At 36.6% G+C, this 24,841-nt stretch overlaps 1 protein-coding gene across 2 annotated transcripts in view; it reads right to left on the bottom strand.

Annotated features, from left to right (window-relative positions):
• Nucleotides 1–24,841, bottom strand: part of Gfpt1 (glutamine--fructose-6-phosphate transaminase 1) — a 57,153-nt gene that overhangs the window by 18,981 nt on the left and 13,331 nt on the right. The window contains exons 5-15 of one of the 2 annotated variants that reach the window (XM_074049879.1): nt 24,095–24,153; nt 23,098–23,232; nt 21,243–21,304; nt 20,233–20,312; nt 19,930–19,983; nt 16,679–16,784; nt 13,507–13,670; nt 12,444–12,539; nt 8,069–8,166; nt 5,228–5,348; nt 4,700–4,857 (exon numbers count right to left, since the gene is read on the bottom strand). In XM_074049879.1, the coding sequence (XP_073905980.1) occupies nt 4,700–4,857; nt 5,228–5,348; nt 8,069–8,166; nt 12,444–12,539; nt 13,507–13,670; nt 16,679–16,784; nt 19,930–19,983; nt 20,233–20,312; nt 21,243–21,304; nt 23,098–23,232; nt 24,095–24,153 (1,133 nt within the window). The remainder of the gene's footprint in view (nt 1–4,699; nt 4,858–5,227; nt 5,349–8,068; nt 8,167–12,443; nt 12,540–13,506; nt 13,671–16,678; nt 16,785–19,929; nt 19,984–20,232; nt 20,313–21,242; nt 21,305–23,097; nt 23,233–24,094; nt 24,154–24,841) is intronic. The other variant, XM_074049878.1, reaches the window with a different exon arrangement.

Here is a 24,841-nt window from a genome sequence, read left to right on the forward strand (position 1 = left end):
GAAACTAAAACAATATGTGACCACAAAGCCACCACTACAAAAGATTCTGCAAGGGATTCTGCACACAGAAAGTGAAACCCAACTGAACCATGAAAAGACAGGCAACACCAAACCACAGGAAAAGAAAAAGCAAGAAAGAAGAGAGTAACCACAACTTAGGTACACACAATCAAACCTCCAAACAACTAAGACAACTAAATGACAGGAATCACCACATACCTATCAGTACTAGCACTTAATGTGAACAGACTTAATTCACCCATCAAAAGGCACCGCTTGACAAAATGGATTAAAAAGGAAGATCCAACAATTTGTTGCTTACAGGACACCCATCTCACTGACAGAAATAAGCATAGGCTTAGGATGAAAGGCTGGAAGAAGATTTACCAAGCCAATGGCCCCCGAAAACAGGCAGGAGTAGCAATACTTATCTCTGACAAAGTAGACTTCAAACCTACATTGATCAAACAAGATAAAGAAGGACATTCCATACTAATAAAAGGGGAAATAGACCAAAAGGAAATAATAATCATCAACCTGTATGCACCCAATGTCAATGCACCCAATTTCATCAAACATACCCTGAAAGACCTAAAAGCATATATTAACGCCAACACAGTGGTTGTGGGAGACTTTAACACCCCATTATCATCAATAGATAGGTCATCCAAACAAAAAATCAATAAAGAAATCCTAGATCTAAAATATGCGATAGATCAAATGGACCTAGTAGATGTCTACAGAACATTTCATCCAACTTCTACACAATACACATTCTTCTCAGCAGCCCATGGAACCTTCTCCAAAACAGATCATATCCTAGGGCACAAAGCAAGCCTCAGCAAATATAAGAAAATAGAAATTATACTGTGCATATTATCTGATCACAAAGCAGTAAAAGTAGAACTCAACAACAAAAGTAAAGACAAAAAACATGCAAACAGCTGGAAACTAAATAACTCATTACTTAATGAACAATGGATCATTGATGAAATAAAAGAGGAAATTAAAAAGTTCCTGGAAGTCAATGAAAATGAAAACACAACCTACTGGAACCTATGGGACACAGCTAAGGCAGTCCTGAGAGGAAAGTTTATAGCCATGAGTGCATATATTAAAAAGACTGAAAGATCCCAAATCAATGACCTAATGATACATCTCAAACTCCTAGAAAAACAAGAACAAGCAAATCCCAAAACAAATAGAAGGAGAGAAATAATAAAAATACGAGCTGAAATAAACGAAATAGAAACAAACAAAAAAAAAGTTTGTAAATTAAAAAAAAAAAAAAAAAAGAAACCAAAAAAACCATACAAAGAATTAATGAAACAAAAAGTTGGTTCTTTAAAAAAATAAACAAGATCTATACACCCCTGGCAAACCTGACTAAAATGAGGAGAGAAAAAACCCAAATTAGTAGAATCAGGAATGCAAAAGGGGAGATAACAACAAACACCATGGAAGTCCAGGAAATCATCAGACTACTTCGAGAACCTATATTCAAATAAATTTCAAAATCTTAAAGAAATGGACAGATTTCTAGATACATATGATCATCCAAAACTGAACCAAGAGGAAATTAATCACTTGAATAGATCTATAACACAAAATGAAATTGAAGCAGCAATCAAGAGTCTCCCCAAAAAGAAAAGTCCAGGACCTGATGGATTCTCTGCTGAATTCTATCAGACCTTTAAAGAAGAACTGATACCAACCCTCCTTAAACTGTTCCATGAAATAGAAAGGGAAGGAAAACTGCCAAACACATTTTATGAAGCCAGTATTACACTTATCCCAAAACCAGGCAAAGACACCTCCAAAAAGGAGAACTATAGGCCAATCTCCTTAATGAACATTGATGCAAAAATCCTCAACAAAATAATGGCAAATCGAATTCAGCAACACATCAAAAAGCTTATTCACCACGACCAGGTAGGCTTCATCCCAGGGATGCAGGGGTGGTTCAACATACGAAAATCAATAAACGTAATAAAACATATTAACAGAAGCAAAGACAAAAACCACTTGATCATCTCAATAGATGCAGAAAAAGCCTTTGATAAGATCCAACACCATTTCATGATAAAAGCTCTAAGAAAACTAGGAATAGAAGGAAAGTACCTCAACATTATAAAAGCTATATATGACAAACCTACAGCCAGCATTATACTTAACGGAGAAAAACTAAAACCATTCCCTCTAAAATCAGGAACCAGACAAGGATGCCCACTATCTCCACTCCTATTCAACATAGTACTGGAATTCCTTGCCAGAGCAATTAGGCAAGAAGAAGGAATAAAAGGAATACAAATAGGTAAAGAAACTGTCAAAATATCCCTATTTGCAGACGACATGATCCTATACCTTAAAGACCCAAAAAACTTAACTCAGAAGCTCCTAGACATCATCAATAGCTACAGCAAGGTAGCAGGAGATAAAATCAACATAAAAAATCATTAGCATTTCTATACACTAACAAGGAGCAAACTGAAAAAGAATGTATGAAAACAATTCCATTTACAATAGCCTCAAAAAAAATCAAATACCTAGGTGTAAACCTAACAAAAGATGTGAAAGACCTCTACAAGGAACACTATACGCTTCTGAAGAAAGAGATTGAGGAAGACTATAGAAAGTGGAGAGATCTCCCATGCTCATGGATTGGTAGAATCAACATAGTAAAAATGTCGATACTCCCAAAAGTAATCTACATGTTTAATGCAATTCCCATCAAAATTCCAATGACATTCATTAAAGAGACTGAAAAATCTACTGTTAAATTTATATGGAAACACAAGAGGCCACAAATAGCCAAGGCAATACTCAGTCAAAAGAACAATGCTGGAGGTATCACGATAACTGACTTCAAACTATATTACAAAGCAATAATGATAAAAACAGCATGGTACTGGCACAAAAACAGACATGAAGACCAGTGGAACAGAATAGAGGACCCAGATATGAAGCCACACAACTATAAGCAACTTGTCTTTGACAAAGGAGCTAAAAATATACGATGGAGAAATAGCAGCCTCTTCAACAAAAACTGCTGGGAAAACTGGCTAACAGTCTGCAAAAAACTGAAAGTAGATCCATGGATATCACCCTATACCAATATTAACTCAAAATGGATCAAGGATCTTAATATCAGACCCCCAAACTCTAAAGTTGATACAGGAAAGAGTAGGAATATTACTCTGGAGTTAGTAGGTATAGGCAAGAACTTTCTCAACGAAACCCCAGCAGCACAGCAACTAAGAGATAGCATAGACAAATGGGACCTCATAAAACTAAAAAGCTTCTGTTTATCAAAAGAAATGGTCTCTAAACTGAAGAGAACACCCACAGAGTGGGAGAAAATATTTGCCAGCTACACATCAGACAAAGGACTGACTGATAACCAGAATATATAGGGAACTTAAAAAACTAAATTCTCCCAAAACTAATGAACCAATAAAGAAATGGGCAAGTGAACGAAACAGAACTTTCTCAAAAGAAGAAATTCAAATGGCCAAAGAACACATGAAAAAATACTCACCATCTCTAGCAATAAAGGAAATGCAAATTAAAACCACACTAAGATTCCACCTCACCCCTGTTAGAATAGCCATCATTAGCAACACCACGAACAATAGGTGTTGGTGAGGATGCAGGGAAAAAGGAACCCTCATACACTGTTGGTGGGAATGTAAACTAGTACAACCACTCTGGAAAAAAATTTGGAGGCTACTTAAAACACTAAACATTGATCTACCATTTGATCCAGCAATACCACTCTTGGGGATATACCCAAAAGACTGTGACACAGGTTACTCCAGTGGCACCTGCACACCCATGTTTATGGCGGCACTATTCACAATAGCCAAGTTATGGAAACAGCCAAGACGCCCCACTACTGATTAAGAAAATGTGGTATCTATACACAATGGAATTTTATGCAGCCATGAAGAAAAATGAAATGTTATCATTCGCTGGTAAATGGATGGAATTGGAGAACATCATTCTGAGTGAGCTTAGCCTGGCCCAAAAGACCAAAAATTGAATGTTCTCCTTCATATGCAGACATTAGATCAAAGGCAAACACAACAAGGGGATTGGACTTTGAGCACATGATAAAAGCGAGAGCACACAAGGGAGGGGTGAGGATAGGTAAGACACCTAAAAAATTAGCTAGCATTTGTTGCCCTTAACGCAGAGAAACTAAAGTAGATACCTTAAAAGCAACTAAGGCCAATAGGAAAAGGGGACCAGGAACTAGAGAAAAGGTTAGATCAAAAAGAATTAACCTAGAAGGCAACACACATGTACAGGAAATTAATGTGAGTCAACTCCCTGTATAGCTATCCTTATCTCAACCAGGAACACTTGTTCCTTCGTATTATTGCCTACTCTCTCTTCAACAAAATTAGAGATAAGGACAAAATAGTTTATGGTGGGTATTGAGGGGTTGGGGGGAAGAGGGAGGGGGAGGAGTGGGTGGTAAGGGAGGGGGTGGGGGCAGGGGGGAGAAATGACCCAAGCCTTATATGCACATATGAATAATAAAACAATAAAAAAAAAGAAAAAAAAGGTTAAAGACCTATTACTGACCCTCTAGTCTTACAATAATTATGAAAATAAGATATAGCCTGGTGTATAGCCTAGTGTGTTTCACCAACACTAGCTAAATAATCATCTGAAGGAGAAGTTAAGAGTTTACCTTTGTACTGGCCACACCAATCTCAGGACCAGCATTAATGTGAACTCCACAATCTGTCTCCCTTGATATAGAGCTGCCGACTGTATTTGTGATCCCCACAGTCAAAGCACCTCTCTCCTTACAATAACGGAGCCCCATCAGGGTATCTGCTGTCTCACCTGTGCAAAGAGTACAACAAAGTAACACACAGCAGCTTCAGCATATGCTGTTTCTTACATGCAAAAACAAATCGGCCATACTTTTTATATCACTTGTTTTAAATAAAACATAAAACATGCAGCTATAAACTTACTAAACTTCTAATAATAGGCTTTCTAGGCTTTTCTTTCCCTAGTTGAAAATTTGGCTCTTGAGCTTAAAGGGTGTTGATTTTTACTAATTCACAAAGAATGCAATATTAAAGTAAATGGGCATATGTCAAGTCATCTGCAATACCAGTTTATTTTTAAATACCAATTCTTCACAAGATATACCAAAATTACTAGAAAAAATTACTTTCCTTGGTTCAAGTCTCTAAAATGGACATACCTGACTGACTAATGAAAAAGCAAACATCATCTCGAAAGACTGGTGTGTTTCTATCCAGGAAGTCACTGGCTAGTTCCACCATCACCGGCAACTCTGTCAGCTCCTCAAGTACCTGCCGCGTCTGCACAGACAGAAAAGGTGACAAGGTCACACAACCTGCCTTCAGATACCATGCCACTGACTTCTTTGAATTCAGTACAGAGGTTTCACTTTTTCTAATTATAAAAAAGAGACATGGGCTGGGGATGTAGCTCAGTGGTATGGCCTTACATAAAATTTGCAAGGGCCAGAGTTCTATCCAAAAAAACCCCATAACTTTAGAAAATATAAATATAGATTTAAGTATGAAAAATAAAAAGAAGCAAAATCCCACTATCCAAGAGATAAGTACTGTGAACACTTTAGTACAAGTCTCTTAATACAATTATCAATGCAGACATTCTTACAAGCAAGGAAACACACCCACACATATAAAACATTTTCAGAAGTAGAAAAAGCACTGCTGAGACAGCCTGTGTGTTATCTCTAACTTCCCAATTCTTAATGTTTAAAAATTCATGTAATACCCAAGTCACTAAGGGATTTCAAATGACAATCAGATAATACAAACACTGGGTAAAAATTAAACACTTTGCAAATGCCACTTAATTGTAAATAGCACCATTTCCCCCCAAAAAAAGTCAATACATTTCACAAATCCTGCTTAAGAAGTTTACTATTTTCAGACTTCAGGGCACTGGAGCAAGGTGTGCGGAATGAGGTAGAGGTACAGGTAGTATACGTCTGTTCAAAGGGCATCTTACCATTCCTTTTACTAAACTTCGGTTCTAATTAAATTCCTCTTACCCTAAATATCAGGAAAGGTAAAACAGTAGAAAAGAAACTTTCAGGCACCAAATAAGTCCTACAGATGTGTAGACATGCAGCCTGCTTTAATACTAAAACTGAGATCGCCATTCTGAGAGCCCATCACCAGCTTCTCAGGCCAGCCCTGCGGACCTCTTGCCTCATTTCCACATATCTCCTTCACAGCAGAACAAACTGTAAAGGTGCCCTTGCTTCACAGCCTTTGAACTTTTGTTTGCCCATAAATAAAAACAAGTGGGTTGTTGTATTTGGTTTCCCAATAACTCCTGTTTGAACAGAAAGTCTTTGAAAATTAAAATGGTCCTATTTTGATTCCCCTTTCCATTAACATATTTTAATAATTGTACATAAATAAGTTACTAACACTAAAATGCTAAATGTTTACCTCAAACAAATGAAAACCAAACCTTTTCTCCCAGTTTACAACTGGAGTTACATTCTTCAAAACAAGATAAAACAAACAAAAAGAGATACAAATCTGACAACCAGATATTTAAAAATAACCTACACTGAAAAAGTAATCTCAACTCTATATGTACTAATGAGGAGTTTATTTAAAATGCACAGAATAACATATTTTCATCACAAGACAGTAACTTGATGCTATAAATTCTCCTGCATGCCACTGTAAAACCCAGAAGAAAAACATGCTACTCTGAGAATGATTTGAGTGTAGTCAGGATGCAGACAGTAAACTGAAAGAAGTCACACTAACATGTCATTCACATTTGACTGCAACAAAAAACCAAAAAGGTAGAGGAGAATTAATGGAATAAATAGCACTAATTTGTACAATAAACCACAGGAACATCTGTAATATCTGTTCACTATAATAATCTTGGCATCCACCAAACCAAACCAAACCAAAAAAAAAAAAAAAACCCTGTATCATCTCACAAGAACTGGAGAATTCTAACATAGCATAGAATTTGGAACCCCAAATTTAAGGATAGCATTGGATGACATGTTCAATCAATTTTTTTCGTTTCTGAATAGAGAGCTCATTTAGTAACAGAATTAATACACCAGTGAAATAGCCCATCCATTCACCAGAATCTTTTAACTTATTCTTATTTTCATGCTTAAAACAATTACCTTCTTAGACCTCTTCCCTTCAATACTGCATGGTCTTTCCTTCTAGGACCATGTAATATTTGGGAAGGAGGGCTTAGAGAAAATTAAAGTTTGTTGAGATGCAAAGGGTGGTGATCAGATAGCTTTACATATTAGTTAAATGAGTGGCTCCCACAAGTGTAAGATATAAATATGTGTATAACAGCAAATAAAAAGCAACTATGTCATGAACTTTGGGACTCAATCCAGAAAGTAAGCGTCCTTTGTACATCAGCAGCACATAATCTGTCTGTATAAAGAAACCACATGTGGGTCTGGTTTACTGGAGTAAGAGGCCACGGAGTTCCATAGTTTCTACACTGAAAACCAATACCAGTTTAAGGCACAAAGTGAATACGCCAATGAAGTAAACTCTTGTTGAGATTCACACATGTTGTGAACCTGGCCATCTGCCTGGTGTAACTGAGCAATGTTAAGCAAAATCCAATGCCCAACTTGGGAGGCTGAGGCAGGAGAATTGAGTTTGATGCCAACCTAGGCTACATCGTGAGACCCTGTTTCAACAAACAAAACACCCGAATGACTACTCTTATGGAAGGAGGCACGCTCCTGGGCTACTAGTCTAGGACAGTGCAAAAACTCTTCCCCTCTCCACCTTTCATGAAGTCAATTACAGGTGGTCTATTTGCACATGTAAACATCTTCTACAGTGGACCTTCCATTGATAAATAATTCAAACAGCTATGAAAAGTCCTCTACCTTCCTGATGTCTATCATTGCAAAATGAAAAGATAATATATTTTAAAAAGACAGTTTTACGTGGTGTGTGGCTAGAAGTACTACTGCTCTGCAGATATCCTCTGATATCTTACATAACTAAAATATAAAGAGGTCACTTACTGCCATACCAGCATGGTAACTTGTTCCACAAGCAATAAGAATCAAACGGCGACACCTCTGGATCTCCTTAATGTGATCCTTCAAACCACCCAAATTCACTGAAATAAAAGTATGTGTATGTTAGTATGTAGGAAAGAACTATATGAAACAGGCAATCACTTTTTTACAAATGTCCACTTTAAAACTTCACATCCTTTTATAGGAAGTATAGTTCTCTATACTAAAGGAAAGTAACTACAATTAATAGGTCACAACTTAATTGCCCCCCTCCCAAAACTTGTATTAATCTTACCCCACCTACTACAAGCATATACAGTATTTCTTTCATTCTACTTTTAGTCATTTTTATATTCCTTTCTTTAGATTAAAAAATTATCTTAAAAATGAAACTATAGGGACATAGGAAACAGACCAGTAGATGCTGAAGGCTGGAGGTGGGGAGAGGCTGACAACAAAGGGGCATGAGAAAATTTCTGGAGTGATGGTTCTACATTTGGACTCTGTAGCAGTCAGGATTATGACTATGTTTCAGAGGTTTTTTGAAACTCAGAATTTAAACAGGAGGCTAAGGCAGGAAGAGTGTAGTAGCTTGAGGCCAGCCTGGGCAATTCTGCCTCAAAAATAAATAAATAAAAAGAATTTTACATGCGTAGTGATGAATAGTGGCCAGGCACAGCACCTCACACATGTAATCCCAGCTACTTGGAAACAGAAATCGGGAGGATCATGGTTCCAGGCCAACCCAGGTAAAAAGTTAGCGAGATCCCCATCTCAACACATAAGCTGGGCCTAATGGAACATACCTGTCATCCTAGCTACATGGGAGGTGTAAATAGAAGGACTGCAGTCCAAGCTGATCTGCGCAAAAGTTTAAGACTCTATTAGAAAAGTAACTGAGGTAAAAGAGCTGGGGGTTGTAGGTCAAGTGGTAGAATGCCTACTTAGTAAACTTAAGTTCTTGAGTTCAAATTCCAGTACTGTCCTCCCCCTCCCCAATAAAGGAACGATGAGTACTGTATCTAATTACATTTCATTAAATCTGTCTGGAAAAAATCATCTTCCTTGTGCTTATTTCCACACTCACACATGTCTAGAACAGTGCTCAGCACACAACATAAACCTACTGCTCTACCGTTGCCATTTTTGTTAAGTGCCATCACCATCTACCTTCCTGCCCCAGTTCAAAGGTCGGTGTCATACGCAGTGTCCTCCTCCATGTCCACCTCCGACATGTCCCTCTACTGAAATCTCCCTGAACCACCATCTCTCTCAGGAAGAGAGTCTCCTGACTCTTCTCTCTTCCATTCTCAACCTTCAAGTCTGCCCTCCACACACAGCCAGAAAGATCTTTTATAGTGATCCTTCAGAAACATAAATCTGATCTTGAAAACTTCCAGGGGAGTTTTCCTGACTCTAGCCATTTATGTGTTCTTCTGTGTGTCTTATCTATGGATCCTTCTACACAGATTAATGTTCTATCTGAAAGAAATTCTCATTCAACATTCATTCAATTAGTCATCTAGTATTCTTGAGCACCCACCCAGTATTATCCTGGTCAAACCCTGAGCTGATATCAGAGTTCAGGGCCTGGCTGAGGAGACATGTATGTCTTCACAGGCGTTGTCCTTTTGGGCTCTCTACCTCTACTCTCTCTCATCCCTACTCTACCTTTGCTCTCCATCTCCACACCCTTTTTTCTACCACAGTTATAACTCCAAGGTATAAGTTTCACTTTTTTTTCCCTGGTGGAGACAGGGTTTAGGGAGTCTCTACTCCTATTTTCCACACAGAAAGCAGGAAATGTTTCTCCCTTTTGCTCCCGATTCTCCCCATTTTTATCCTGTTACACTAGATTCCTTTCCCAATTTTTTTTTTTCTGTACTGTGGATGGAACCCAGAGCTTTGCACTTGCTAGACAAGGAAAACGTTACAACTTGAGCCACACTCCAGCTAGATACCTTTCCTAATAAGCTTTATTATACAAAGAAAAAAAATAGTTCTACAAGGAATTGTCCTAGATCTCAACTGGTTTTTGTTGTTGTTGTTTTTTGAAATGGGTCTGACTATGTAGCCCAGCTGGCCTTGAACTCTCAAGCCTCTTGCCTCCATCTCCTAAGTGCTGAGATTACAGACATGCCCCACTGCACCTGGTTTGAAGATGAGAGAAACCTAATTGTGATAACATAGGTCACAACTCCTGGCAATAACCAAGAATGCCTGGTGGACAGTGGAATGGGATAGAGAGAACTCCATGACAACAGTGAACACAAGGAGGCTAGTACAGCTTCAAGAATGACTAGTAACATTACCTTTAGCAAGACATTTGAACTGACAGAGCCTGATCTCCTCTTCTGTTTTATTTTAACAATATATTTCATTTTTATTTAGTGAACACAGTATCTGCAATAGTTGACAGCCATACACCCTCCAATTTTATTAACTATTCATTTTGTAACAAAATATCAGATATTTTGCTATCAACAGATATTCTGGTATCAACAGAATATTTATCAAATAATAGAAATCAATACATACATTATTTATATATTAACTCTATAAATAGAAATGTCTTCTTAAAAAATAAGAAAATGGGATGACTTTCTCATCTTAAAAAGGATGGTAACAACTGTCCTATTTAATATTACAGATCTTTTATGCATGTAGAGATAAAAGAGCTTTTTAAACCATGAGCTTCTCAAGGATAGGGGCATAGCTTAGTGGTAGAGGACATGTTTAGCACATACAAGGTCCTAGCTTGATCCCTCACATGGGGGTGTGGACACAACAGGGATAAGGATGAGGACATACTATGAACTTCTCAATGTTTGTCTCACTCTCTTTCCCTACAAAACAAATACTGTGATGTTTACTGTTACTCTCCCCAGATCAATCACCTTCACCAACCCTCCCCCCAGACATGGGTCTTGGTTTATACGGCTCCTGTTTCTCTCCTGGTCCCCCACACCTCCTTCTCCTTTTTCTGTACACCAGAGAAGACAGTCTCCTGTCTCCTAAGTGGAAATTGCAGAATTGCAGCCCACTCTTTTCCTCCTGCAGGGTGCACTGGAGAATGGCACCCAGTCACCTCAGTAAAGCACAGTTGGGATCACCATGTGCTCCTAGACTTTGAGAGCTCTGCAATTTCTATAAAAGGAGATGCCCACTCCAAACCCCCACTTAGGATGCATTCAAGGTCTCTACAGCAGTTCCTCTTACCTTCTTTCCTAGACTGAGCTTGTTTTTATACCTCAAGTGCTAGATCTGACAGACAGGTTAGACTGCAAATTATTCCAGAAATAGATTCTTTTTTGTTTTCCATTAACTCTCTTTAGCTAGTCCTCTTCTACTCAAATGAATGTTACCATCTTCATCTACTAAAATCTTCCAAATCTTTCAGAGGCCTCTCCTCTTTCTGAAGCCACTTACACAAACAGACCCATTCTCTATTTTTTCTAAATTCAACATTAAACCTTAAGCATTCTAACTTTAAAAGTATTTCTAATGCCATATATCATATTTAACCTTTCTTTAAATAGTTAGTTGCTCCTTTAGATTAGACCTTTAAGGGTAAGACTATATAAGATATTACTTTCCTATGGCCCATTCCTGCCTATGAAGTAAGGTTGAGATTGATTGTCTGTAGGCATAAGATGTCTATAAACTCCTTTGATACAAGGTTTAGAGAATTTCCACAAACAAGACTAGAGTTGCACTCTGATTTCCACCTTAAACATGGAGAAAGGTGTATGTGTCTCACACAACATCAGAATCACCTGAAAGACTGCTGGGAAAGTTTACACCTTGCTTATTTATGAGAGAAAACCTAGCCTGGGCAGATATATGATTCCCAGCAAGTGGACCAGGTCCCATGCTTCTTAGACTTGCTGTTCCTAAAAACATCAAAATGCCTTACCATATCCCAGAACTGTCCCTTGACAGCCAAAGCAGGTGCCTGATACATAAAATTTACCATTTTAACTATTTCTAAGCTTATGATTCAGGGGCATACAGCACACTCACATTGTTGGGCATCCAATACCACTACCTATCTTCAGAACTTTTCTATCATCCCAAGTTGAAACTGTACTCAACTCACTAAGTGATAACTCCCCATTTCCCCTCACCCCAACACGTAGTAAGCATTAACCTATTTCCTGTCTATCTAGAACATGACTATCATAGGTGCCCCATATAAGTGGAAATGTACACTAAAGTGGAGTCATACACTAAAGGACTAGGCTCCACTGATGGCTGGCAGCCAGTAGTTGTTCAGTAGTTATTCTACAAAGCTCTAAAAGACAATGAACTTGCAGGTTACCAATGGCACTCCCCACCAAAAGACCTTGAAATAAACAAATAAATCATTTGTCATTACCAGTGTAGTCATCAAAGTTGACTCTTCCTCTCATTGTGTTCACAACAGATTCTGGCTGCTCAAAAATTTCCTTCTGCATAAATGAACTAAAGTTGCCTACAGGAATAAAAATTATACCATTAAAACAAAAGTTAAAAGCCAAAGAATAAGAAATTTATGCAAAAATCCTTCAACATAATCTTGATGAAGGAAGTGAAACAAAAGATGATAGAGAACAAAACTTCTATTTGATTATCTAAAGGACTTGATGTTTATTCTACATGAAGAAAAATGAGCAAGTAAGGAAGAATAGTCACTTTTATTTAGTTCACAGTTAAAATATAGTTATAGCAAAATAAGGGAATAAGTCAAACAATTTCTGAGTCAGATGTAGGTTCAAATCACAGTGCTATCCTTTACTATCTCAACTGAGGAAATTCCTTCTCTGTAAAATAAGAATAGTAGTTCCTTCATAGTGTATGTGGACTGTAGTGTGGAATAATATAGCACAGAACTTTACATGTGGTAGTTATATAATGAATATTAGCTTTTATTCCTATCATAACCCAATTAGGAAGAAGAATGAAAATTATAGCAAACATTATATAGAGTACACTAAGTTTGTCAGGCACCGTTATAAGGGCTGCATATACATACATACGTGTGTGCCCACACATCAGTCTTCTTAATCCTCAAAACAACTTTAATGAGGTAAGTTCTATTATCCCCATTTTTTATATGAGAAAACTGAAGCACAGAGAGAATACAAGAATAAGGAACAGAGCATAAACCACAAACTATGTTTGTACTTATCAAGTATCTTAAAAACATCAGGTACTATTAAAACAATCAATCGTTTTTGTGATGTTGAAAACAGACCATGAATTAATTTGAAGAACTAACTGAACTAATTGAAGATAATTTCTCCACAGAACCATTCCTTTTCCTGGGGTTGTCCCTTTACTATCATATAGAAGACTCCAATCAACATTATTATTGGATTCATCTGTAGGTCAGGAGGGAGAATGTCTCCTTTCTGTAAGGACACCAATCCATAACATGACAAAAATGGTCATCAGATCACCTTTCATGATCTGCTGGAGTTCCATCTGGAGGGTTTGCACAGCTCTTCCAGGATGATCTCCTGCCGTTCGTTTAATTCGATGGATAGAAAGACGGCCATCCACCACAGCTGCGACATCATCATCTTCTAGAAAGATGACCCGATTGGTGTGTTCTATGACAGCACTACAATGTTCAATGAGATATTACAATCAATAACTGAGGATCATTATCACTCACAAAACTATCATTAGAACACAATACTAAATTGAAATATAAACTCTATCATCTTGCAATACCTCTGGTAACTTTTTGGTTATCAATGTCCCACCCCCTTTACAGGGTAGTGGCAGGAAGATGGCCATTTTGGATAATAAAATAAAAGGATCTCTGTGGAGCAACCTAACCCAATTAAATCAGATGAGAAGGCATGGCTGTTTTTCACCTCAGTCTACCTGTTCCTAAATCCTGCTATTTTAACCCCTAAACATGTCTCAAAGCTTTCTTCTATGTTCACTGCCACATACCAAAACAAGCGACCATCAGTTCTTTGGCTCACTACTACAGCAACCTCCTAGCTAGTGTACCCATATTCTCTCCACCCATTCTCCTTCTCTGCCAAATCCCTATCAAAACACAACTATCATTGGGATTTAGCCCTCAAACAAAAAACCACCTGGTGGTTCTGTGGCTCTCAGAATACAGAACACCTTACCACACCTGGCCACATAGTCTTGATTTCTTTTTTTTTTTTCTTGGTGGCACTGGGGTTTGAACTCAGGGCCTCATGCTTGCTAAGTAGTCACTCTTACTGCATGAGCCACTCCACCAGCCCTCCCTCTCTATTTCTGCCAATTACATCCCTCCCAAATGCTCACAGCATGAGCCATCTACAGAGAAGGAAAATTCTTCCCTTTATCCCTTTGCCTAATTAGCTCCTAATCTTCCCTTAACTCTCAGTTCGAGCTTCATTCCCTTAAAGAAACCAACTCACACCCAGTGATAATACAGGAGGATCTTTGTTTGGCTAGAAGTCAAGCTGTGTTTTCTCTCTTTCTATGTTCTACCCTATGATTTATATGTAACTTCTTACTCTAGTATTACAGACCCTGGCTTATCTCTAAAAGTAAAAAAAAAAAAGAAAAAAATAACTTCTGGTTTATTTTTACTGTAATATCAGAATAAACATTATGGTTGTCCAACACATTTTACTGTTCTTATATAAAGGTCAGTAGAAACATAAAAGGATGCTGCAGGCTTTTAGAAAAGGCAACCTGGGTTCTTTTTGGTTTTTGTTTTTGTTTTTTTTGGCTGTACTGGGGCTTGAACTCAGAACCTCACGATTGCTAGGTAGACACTCTACTACTGGAGCCAGTTCATCAGCACTACAAGGCAATCTGGGATCATGATCAACCCCAGCCATCTTTGCCCAAGGCAGCTGAAACACAGTTAAAGAGTAATAATTAAAAGTTATCTGTATTTGCTTCATTTGGAACCTAACAGATTTCCTCCTCTATTGGTTCTTTTTACATGCATTGTGAAAAATTTAGTCTCATTCATAAATAAAACTTTAAAAAAAAAAAAAAAAGAAACCAACTCACAGAGGCTAAAACACTGTTAGAAGCATTTTGTAGCTCTTGTGACAATGGGAATTCTATAACTGTGTTATTATTGTTTAAAATTTGTCTTCTCCATCATGGAGGAGCTCCTTCAAATCATAGTACTGTTATTTCTTGCTCATCATCTCCTGAGGCTAGCACACAGCGTTACTCAGAGTGCTCAACGTGAATACAACAGTAAGTGAGAAAAGCTGGTATGCTTCTGCAACTTCCAGTTTATTTAAGCCCACTAGTGACAGTGGTTACACATCTTAGCACTGACTACCGTCTTGTACCTCTGCAAAAACAGGACCTAGTGGAGTTTATTTTCCTGCTGAGACAGCACATTCTCTGAGGTCCTAAAAAGTATCATTTTCTCATTTTTGTTGTTTCCTCTTATTTTCAGGAACAGTAAATTAATCAAATAGTTATTGGCAATTTGAGTTGTTCCATTTTTATCTTTGTTATCCTGTAGTATTTCATTGATACATGCATCTAAACATTCCACTGCATTTTCTTTCAAAATGTCTTAGTATTACTCCTTTACAGAAGTAATTATGCTATAAGCTCATTCTAAATGCAAAGGCAAGTGTCCACTTAGACTAAAACTACAGTGGTTCAGCAAATGTACAGTAATCGGTGGGATACCAATTAAGTTATTATCCAATCTAAAATCTCAAATGATAGAGTGCCTGCCTAGCAAGAGAGAGGCCCTGAGTTCGAGCCCTAGTACCGCAAATAAATAAATAAATAAATAAACACCTGGATAACCTCCAAAAAAGAGAAAAAAAAACCCAAAAGCCAAACAAACACTCTGAAGTAAATGCACTGGAACAAGTTTCGGGAATATATGTGCCCTTGGTAAGCATGCTCTAAAAAAGTTGCCTCTATTTCTCTCTCTTTTTTTTGTTAGTACTAGTATTAGAGATTGAACTCAGGGTCTTCTATTACTTGAACTATGCCTCCAACCCTTTCTGCTATTTATTTTTCAGTTAGTCTTTCACTTTTGGAATGACCCTCCACCTGGGATTACAGACATGTACCACTACACCTGGCTTATTCTTTGAGAGAGGGTCTCATTAAACTTTGTGAAGGCCAGCTTCAAACTGCAATCTTCCCATCTCCACCTCCTACATAGGTGGGAATTACAGATATGTGTCCCCACACCTGGCCACCTCTATTTCTTGAATTAAGAAAGATCTAGGCCAGGCACAGGTGGTTCATGCCTATAATCCTAGCAACTCAGGAGGCAGAGATGAGGAAGATCATGGTTCGAAGCCAACTTGGGCAAATAGTTCACAACACCCCATCTTGAAAACACCCATCACAGAGAAAGGACTGGTGGAGTGGCTGCTCAAGATGTAGACCCTGAGTTCAAGCCCTAGTACTACAAAAAAAAAAAAAAAGTTCTAGGGGCTGGGATATAGCTCAGTAATAGAGCACTTTCCTAGCATGCTTGGGCCATGGGTTGCACTGCAAGAAAAGAGAAAGCTCTCTTATATGGCATGACTATGTTTATACAGAATGACTTCCTAGTTTCCTGTAGCATGAGAAGTTCTATTAAACATTCTCTTTGAATCAATTAAGGAAGCTCACCTTGCATCAGAAGCAAAATAATACTCCACTGCTTTTTCTTCAACAGGGAAAAGGCAAGTTGTGCTGTCCACACGAGGGAGATTGCAGCTTCCTTTCTTGTCTTTGCCTAGAGCATATAGAGTTAACATGAATTGACAAACATAGAAAATCATGGCCAATATAGAAATATACATAATTTTTAATAAAATCAACAAAAAACTCCAATAGCGACACAAAATAAGTTTAGCAAATTTTAAATGCCAAGTAGGGACACTTTATTTCCATGCAATAAGCCAATAAGAATGACAAATAGTGAAATAGCAGCTATGAAAGAATGCATGGAAGATAATGGTGCTAACAGGTAAAAGCCCAAGAATTCAAAAATATAATTAACTTTTAAAAAACAAAAGTAGCTAGCAGAGTGGCTCAAGTGGTAGAGTGCCGTCTAGCAAGTGTGAGGCTCTGAGTTCAAACCCCAGTACCAAAACCAAAAAAATCTATCTAAAATCAAAACTATATGTAGACTAATTTTAATTTAATGCCATAGCAAACTTATTGTAATTAATACATATAAGCTTGTGTACTTATACTTACCACTAAAATTACATTGAAAATTATCAAAATGAAGATCAGTAGCAAATGACTTTTTTTATAACAAAACTTCTCCAGATTTTAACAGCAAGTCAGCACAACAAACCATGTAGCGTCTACACTAATAATGACTTAAAAATAAACCAAAGGTATGCATCACTCTCTAACCATGGTACATCCTATGTGGCACCTACTGCTAGACAAAAGATATATTATAGGCCAAGATCTCTCCTATCTTAAAGTTGTGTTTTCTTGTACTTCTTTTAAGTCAGGATAAAGTATGACCCTTTTGTAATGACAGTATCTTTTTAACTCTAGCACGTCAGAATGGCATCTCTACGTAACTTGTCAAGTCAACATGAATAATTTTTTTCTTTTTTGCTCATTAACAACTGAAGTGGAAATGAGGAACTATGCTAAAGTTTTATGAGTTAGCCTGTGGTAGGAAAAAACCTATTAAAAACTATATAAATGTACTAAAGACAGCTCTTTGCTCCAAGGCCAGACATAGAACTTAGAACCTATAGATACAATAGCCAGAGAATGCCACAAACAGACTTGTAAAAACTCCTATCTATCCTGTAAAAGGCATGTATAATGATTTGGTAATAACCACTCCTTAGAAATGAACATTCAAAATTCTCTGCCATCTTTAACTATTTGGTATGTTTTAGGTGTGAAAACAAAATAGTCCTTCCCATCCAAACTCCAAAAATAAGTGTACGATGATATCCTAAAAAGATAACTAGAAAGGGTTTGCCAGAGTCTGGGAAGGGGACAAGGGTTGACCACAAAGGTATAACTCAGGGAACTTTTTTGGAAAGGTACTGTTCTGTATCTTCATAGTGGTTACAGTTAAACAACTGTTTGCCTTTGACAAAACTCATTCAAAAAGTGAAGTTCCTTTTATCTAAAAAAAGCAAAAGGGGTTGGGGTGTGGCTCACTGGGATGGCATGTGCTAATAGCACGTTCGAGGTACTGGGTTTAATCCCAGCACCAAAGAAAAAAGCAAAGTAAAAAACAAGTAGAAGAAAAGTCCAGCACTTATATTTGAAAAAGTAAATACAGCTAGCCTGGTTTAGAAAATATCCTAACAGGATTGAGTTTCACTCCAAACACTTGATGATTTCATTCTTCAAACAACAGAAGTATATTTAGTTAAATATACTTAAATATTTAAATAGAATGCGTTATCGCTCTCTATTTAAATAACATCTGTACAGCTCTTTCAGTCTCCAAAATGCTTTTCCATATATTGATTATCTCATCTGACTAAGAGTCACTGTCCCTATCCTGCAGAGAAAAAAGGTGGCTCTATTTGGTCATTAGTCTACCTGGAGAAAATGGCAAAAGCCTAAAAACCAGTGCAGAGTTCTCCCTCTACAGAGCCCCTTACAAAGGAAGCTATTCTTTTCACTAAATGTCACTGAGCCATATATTACCTACCTACCAGAAGACAGAGAAAGAAAGGCTACTCAAATACAATCTCTCATGATAAAACTTTCTTCCAACTTCTTAAGACCTTTTTCAATGCTTTCCTATTATTTCTAAAAGCAGCCCCAGACAAACTACAAGGTAACACTTACATAACATATATACAAGAATTATAAACAGAAATCTGGAACTCTGGATCCAAATATTGTACTCTCACTAGCAGACTAGTTTTTCTTCTGGAAAGGATGGGGAGTAAGAAAGGGAGGTTGTAGGAAGAGAAAATAAGAAATTCTAGTATCTCAGGATCAAAGGTTGTTTAAGGAGACAACTTTCTGCTCTAGATAAAACAGTGAAAGCAGTCACCAACAAATAGGTTCAGAGTATTTTGATAACTGTTTTTCAAGAAACCAAGGATTACATATTAATAATATAGGTTTCAATTTCCTAAACCTACCACCCCATTGTACATGGGAAATTTTTAGCAATAAAAATTAATATAAAGAGTACATTGTCATTGTTTTACTTTTCTGTGTAATTATACAAATTGGTACAGAATTTGTATAGCTAAAAGATGTATTTTAAAAATTAACTTCAGGGGCTGGGTAGGTAAAGGAGGGGGCGGGGGGAAGGAGGGAGAAATGACCCAAACATTGTATGCACATATGAACAAAAGAAAAAAAAAATTAACTTCAGATCTGGGGCTATAGGTCAGAAGTAGAGCGCACTTGCCTAGTATGTGCAAGACTCTGGGTTTGATCCCCAGCACCACAAATAAATAAATTTCAAACATAAACAATAAAAGAACTCCAAATTCTTCAAAATTAAAGCCAATCAAATTTTAAAATGTAAATCTAAAAGTAAAATGCCATGCATAAAATAAAGACCATTTAAGCGCATTTCAGTTAAAAGCTAGGCTAAATTATTCAAGTAGCTACCACTTAGTTCAAACTATAATAACCTTGCACACAATGCTCCTTTGCTAATCTAAGTATATATCTTGCATAATTTTAAAAATGGAAACTTACAATTTAACTATTTGTTCAAACTTCAGATTTTAATAAAATGAATTATTAAAAGCAATTTTCTAAATGTCAAAAGCAGACAGACAAAATATATTCCTCAAATTATAAAAATAAATGTCAAAATGTTTCCCAGAAAATAAGCACATTTTTAAAGGCCCAGCACATTCATTCACTCCAAGAACAAATTAGTAGAGAATCAACAAAAAAGGGTGTGCATTTCCCACCTCTTTCTCCCTGTGATCCCCACCGTGTGAACTGTGATCCAAGCTGAGTCCTAGCTAAGGATATACAACAGAAAAAAGTTCTACTCGTCAGAAAACTCACAAAAACAAACCTTTTCCATGTTTAGACAGAAGGGTATATGTGTATGTGTGTATATATATACATATGTAGGTTTATATCAATACACATATATGGATACATTGTGTGATCTGATGAAAGAGCATTTATTTTAATTTGAGGGAAAGAATTCTTATATCTACTACACTCCATTTATACACTTTCCCCAAGGCAGGAATGAGTTCTACCTGTTCTATACAGTATTGGAATATGATCCGTAGAAAGCTTATGTTCACTCCGTACACCAATCAATAGAGGACTACCTCGCCTATAAATGAAAGATGAATCACAATTAGAATCTCTTTTTAAATAATGTACAAAACATAAAATTTTAATTTAATAAACTTAAAATTCATTTAAATTTGAAATTTAATATTTTTCAAATAATGTTTGAATTTTCCCCTAAACACAACTTTAGATATAACAAAAAAACTGGGTCAGCAAACAAAGACTCACAGGCCACAATTATCTATTAGTTTTTAATTGTCATTTTTCAATGGATAAAATTGTTTTAAATAAAGTCTTACTGAAACACACCCAGGCTCATTCCTTCATGTATGACCCATGGCTGCTCTCTCATGAGAACAGTAAATTGAGCAGCTACAAAACAGCTACATGGCCCAGTTACATGGGCCACTATCTGGCCCATTCCAGAAAAAATTTGTATCCCCTATTCTATGACACTGCATTTTTCACTGTTCTCCTTTTTAATGTAAAATGAACTATTTTTCAATTGTATACAGACTGCCAATATATGAATGACTGGTACTTTCTCCTTAATCACCTTGTCTTCAGGTTAAAAGTACTTCTCTCTCACACAAAATCTTAACCTTACTTCATGATCAGTTCTAAATACCTTAGCAAAAGCAGTGATCATACAATTATCTAGGAAATCTGTCTGGAATATTTCTAAAAATTATGGAGAAACTTAATGCTTTGAGCCATAAATTAAATAATATTCACTATCCAAATTCACAAAGTAACCATAGTGTCCCATCAAAGGCCAGTCATAAACACAAAAAATGTATTTGCTTCATTAAAGGATTTTGTTAAATGAAAGAATGACACAACAATAGATAAGGAGGAGTATATGAGAATAAATATGCTCACAAAAGTATCTCTAAGAAAAGGTAGAGCCTTTAAAGCAAAAGATTTGATTTGTAAGTCAAATGTTGGCTCTTATTAGATTTATATGTACCTTGTGCCAACTGCTTGCCCAGGAAAATGAACACTTTTAAATACAAGTGCAAAAGCACCTTCCTATGGAAGAAAAACAAATACATTAGCAATATTTATTGCAATCAATTATCAAATATGAAATGCTGAAAACATACTGGCTTCAGCACAAAAATTTCTTGTTCATACAAGTACTCTTTTGCAAAACCCTTGTTCCTTCCTATTATTGCTTATACGCTCTCTTCAACAAAATTAGAGATAAAGGCAAAATAGTTTCTGCCGGGTATCGAGGGGGTGGGGGGGAGAGGGAGGGGGCAGGGTGGGTAGTAATGGGTGGTTGGGGGGAGGGTAGAGAAATGACCCAAACATTGTATGCACATATGAATAAAAAAATTTTTTTAAATAAATAAATAAAATGAAGCAGTTGAATTGAAAAAAAAAAAGTACTCTTTTGCAATAGTTTATAAGCAAGAATGAATTTCTGACAGACACTTAAGATTTGGTATACACAACACCAACTCTTGTAATTAAGCCTAATTTCAGCATATGCTTAATAGATAACATCTTCAAAAACACACCAGTTGAAAAGTCACCTTTGTACATGCTACCAACATTTCTCAATAATATGTCATATCTCTTACATGAGGAACTAGTAGGGGGAGGATAGAATTTAAAAAGATCCTTAGGTCAACATGCAAAACCCATTCTCTGCCCTAGTAATTGCACATCACTGTTAACTTCCATTCTTTCTAACATGGATATTAGAGACATGAATATATACAATACATACAGGGCTGCAGGTGTGGTTCGAGTGGTATCACAAAAAAACATATACCACACTTATGTATTATATATTATATAAATGTTATTATGTGTTGTTACCTAATATGCTATATAAAATACTGTGTATCATGTATATGATACATACACAATCACAGTTATAAACATGCACACCACACTATCCCCCATCAACCCAGTCTCCTCAAGGACAGGGTCTAAGAAGAATAGATAAAGGAAGAACGGGAAGAAGGAGAGTACAGAATCTCTATAAGACATGAACTGGACTATACAGCAATTGGAAGGGAAAGCCTATCAGAAACAAAAGCAGGCTGGGAAGGCACCCTACTCTGTCTCAGGTAATGGAAGCAACAGACCTCTATATTCTCTGCCTTCCTAACTCCTCCTGCTGCAGACATGATAAGGTTTGGGTGGAGGTGGAGGGAAGGGTTTCATCTTAGTAGGGAAGTAAAGGGCTTTTAAATGGGAAAGTTAGTTATAAATTGAGGAGGCAGGTGTAGGCATCACTATGGAATTGAACTTTTATGGATCTTTCATGACTTTAATCTTTAACTAAGCCAAATGAGATGGGATTAAAGGAATACTGCTTTTCTCTTAGGCTGGAAAACACTCTGGAGGTACAGGAACAGAGAAAAAATCCCCAAAAGGTAAAATAGCTGATTATGCTGGCTCAAAGATATGCAGCATTATCTCAGAATAAAGACTAATTTCACTGAAGGTGCCCTTGTGCCAAGTTATTCATTGAAAGCAAGAGAGTGATGAATCCTTCATTGTATGTGCTGACTACACATTTGTGTGTGGTGAGATGAATTCATATGTAAGTTTATAGTTTATGGACAAACTTACTTTTCAATCTCATGACACCAAACTATAGTGAATTAGTAGAATTTTAAGTGCAGGGGAGGACAGGTCAAACAATAGTCTCTCAAAATTATTCAAGTGAATTATTCTATGTATAGGAAATAAAAGCAAAAAAATACTCAAGAAATTAGTACAGTTCCTGCTTTTTAGAATTAGTTTTAAGAACATTCCTCTTGATTATTTTTGGCATAATTATCTTTACGAGTGTGGTTTAATACCAGCTGTTGGATAACTCTCTCCACCAACGTAGTGAAACTGATGTCTTGACTTTCCCAGTTGTCATACATGTATTTAACAAGCTTGGCAATTGTTTCTGTATCTGTTTCAGATTCAAAGTCATAGCCTTTGCTTTCCTGTATAAAAAAAAAAAAAAAAAAGACATTTAAGAAAATATTCATGATATCCATATTTTTTCTACAGAATTTATCCCTCAAAAATCTTAACTAATTTCTAGTAGTTTTGAACACCATATTGCACTTACTCATTGTTCAAAATTAAAGTTACCATCTGGTTTTACTAAACCCAAAATAACATGGAATCTATATAACTGAGCAGACACTTAAATATATGCCACATATGAATTTAATAAATTTTAAATAATTAAAATAAAGCATATAACACTTAAAATACCAATTTTATAGTGAATATAATAATTCTTTCATTGCTGATGATACTGCACAATGGCTAAATATAGTAAAATTTACTTAAATTTAAAATTCAGTGTCTATCATAAGCAGTTCAACAGTCATTTGTGGATGGTGGCTACTGTGTTAGACAGGAGTAATTCCTGTCTTAGGAATTACTCAATCATACCTAGATAGTGTTACACATTCCAGCTACCTCATGGTTCTCATTAGAAGTATTCTAGGGCTAGGGATTTAGTTCAGTGGCACAGCGCTTGCCTAGCATGCACAAGGCCCTGGGCTCAATCTCCAGCACCACATACACACACAAAAAAAGTACTCCCAGTCAGGTGGCCAGTGGCTTACACCTGTAATCCTAGCTACTCAGGAGGCGGAGATCAAGAGGAGCACAGTTTGAAGCCAGCCCGGGCAAATAGTTCACCGGACCCTATCTTGAAAAACCCTATCACAAAAAGTTGGGCTGGTGGAGTGGCTCAAGGTGAAGGCCCTAAGTTCAAGCCCCAGTACAGAAAAGAAAAAAAAAAAAAAAGTACTCCCAAAGACTGGCATCTTTTGAGGTTACTCTACTTACCAAAAACTTTTTCAAGTCTTTGTAGTTGGTGATGATTCCATTATGAATAACAATAAACTCTAGAAGTTTGATGACAAAAAATTAGAAATCTGATAAATGCTCTAAATAGCTATAATTATCAATAGATTTTTCTCTAGTCAAAACTTTTATATCATACTATACTTCTAGGTGTAATCAAGGACCACCTACTTATCATAAGTTTATCATCAGGTAGGTCAGCAGCACTAGATATGCTCCTTAGTGGAAGCACACAGGGTAGTATGGTGGAGAAAGAATAAATTGGAATCTAGAGATATCAATTTCAGCTGTGGCTAAACTACTGGAGCAAGTATACTGGGCCCGTTTCTTCATTTCCAAAATGAGAAGGCTGACCTAAGTAACTACCATGCTTACTTCTCTGTTCATTCATTCTTGCATATGAATTTAAAGAGAAGGCCTTTCAAACTAAATCAGTCACCTGATCTACAGTCAATGAGTTTAAGAGTTTACTAAAAATAACCACATAATTATTCAGTTCCATAGTTAAATTTATTTGTCTGAGGTCCAGATAATTCCTGTAAAGTTAAAATATCATCCCAAGACCAAATAAGTATGACCTTGGGATTCTTTTCATCTATTTTTTATTAAATGGTAACTTTGAAAAAGTTATCAAAAGTTGATAATATTATTATTTGTAGCCACTGAAAAGGTACATGAAAAAATTATCAATGTGGAGTTAAGGTTAAACATCAGAAGAAAAATTATTAC

The sequence above is a fragment of the Castor canadensis genome, chromosome 12, assembly GCF_047511655.1.
Source record: "Castor canadensis chromosome 12, mCasCan1.hap1v2, whole genome shotgun sequence".
In the NCBI taxonomy this organism is placed as follows: Eukaryota; Metazoa; Chordata; class Mammalia; order Rodentia; family Castoridae; genus Castor; species Castor canadensis.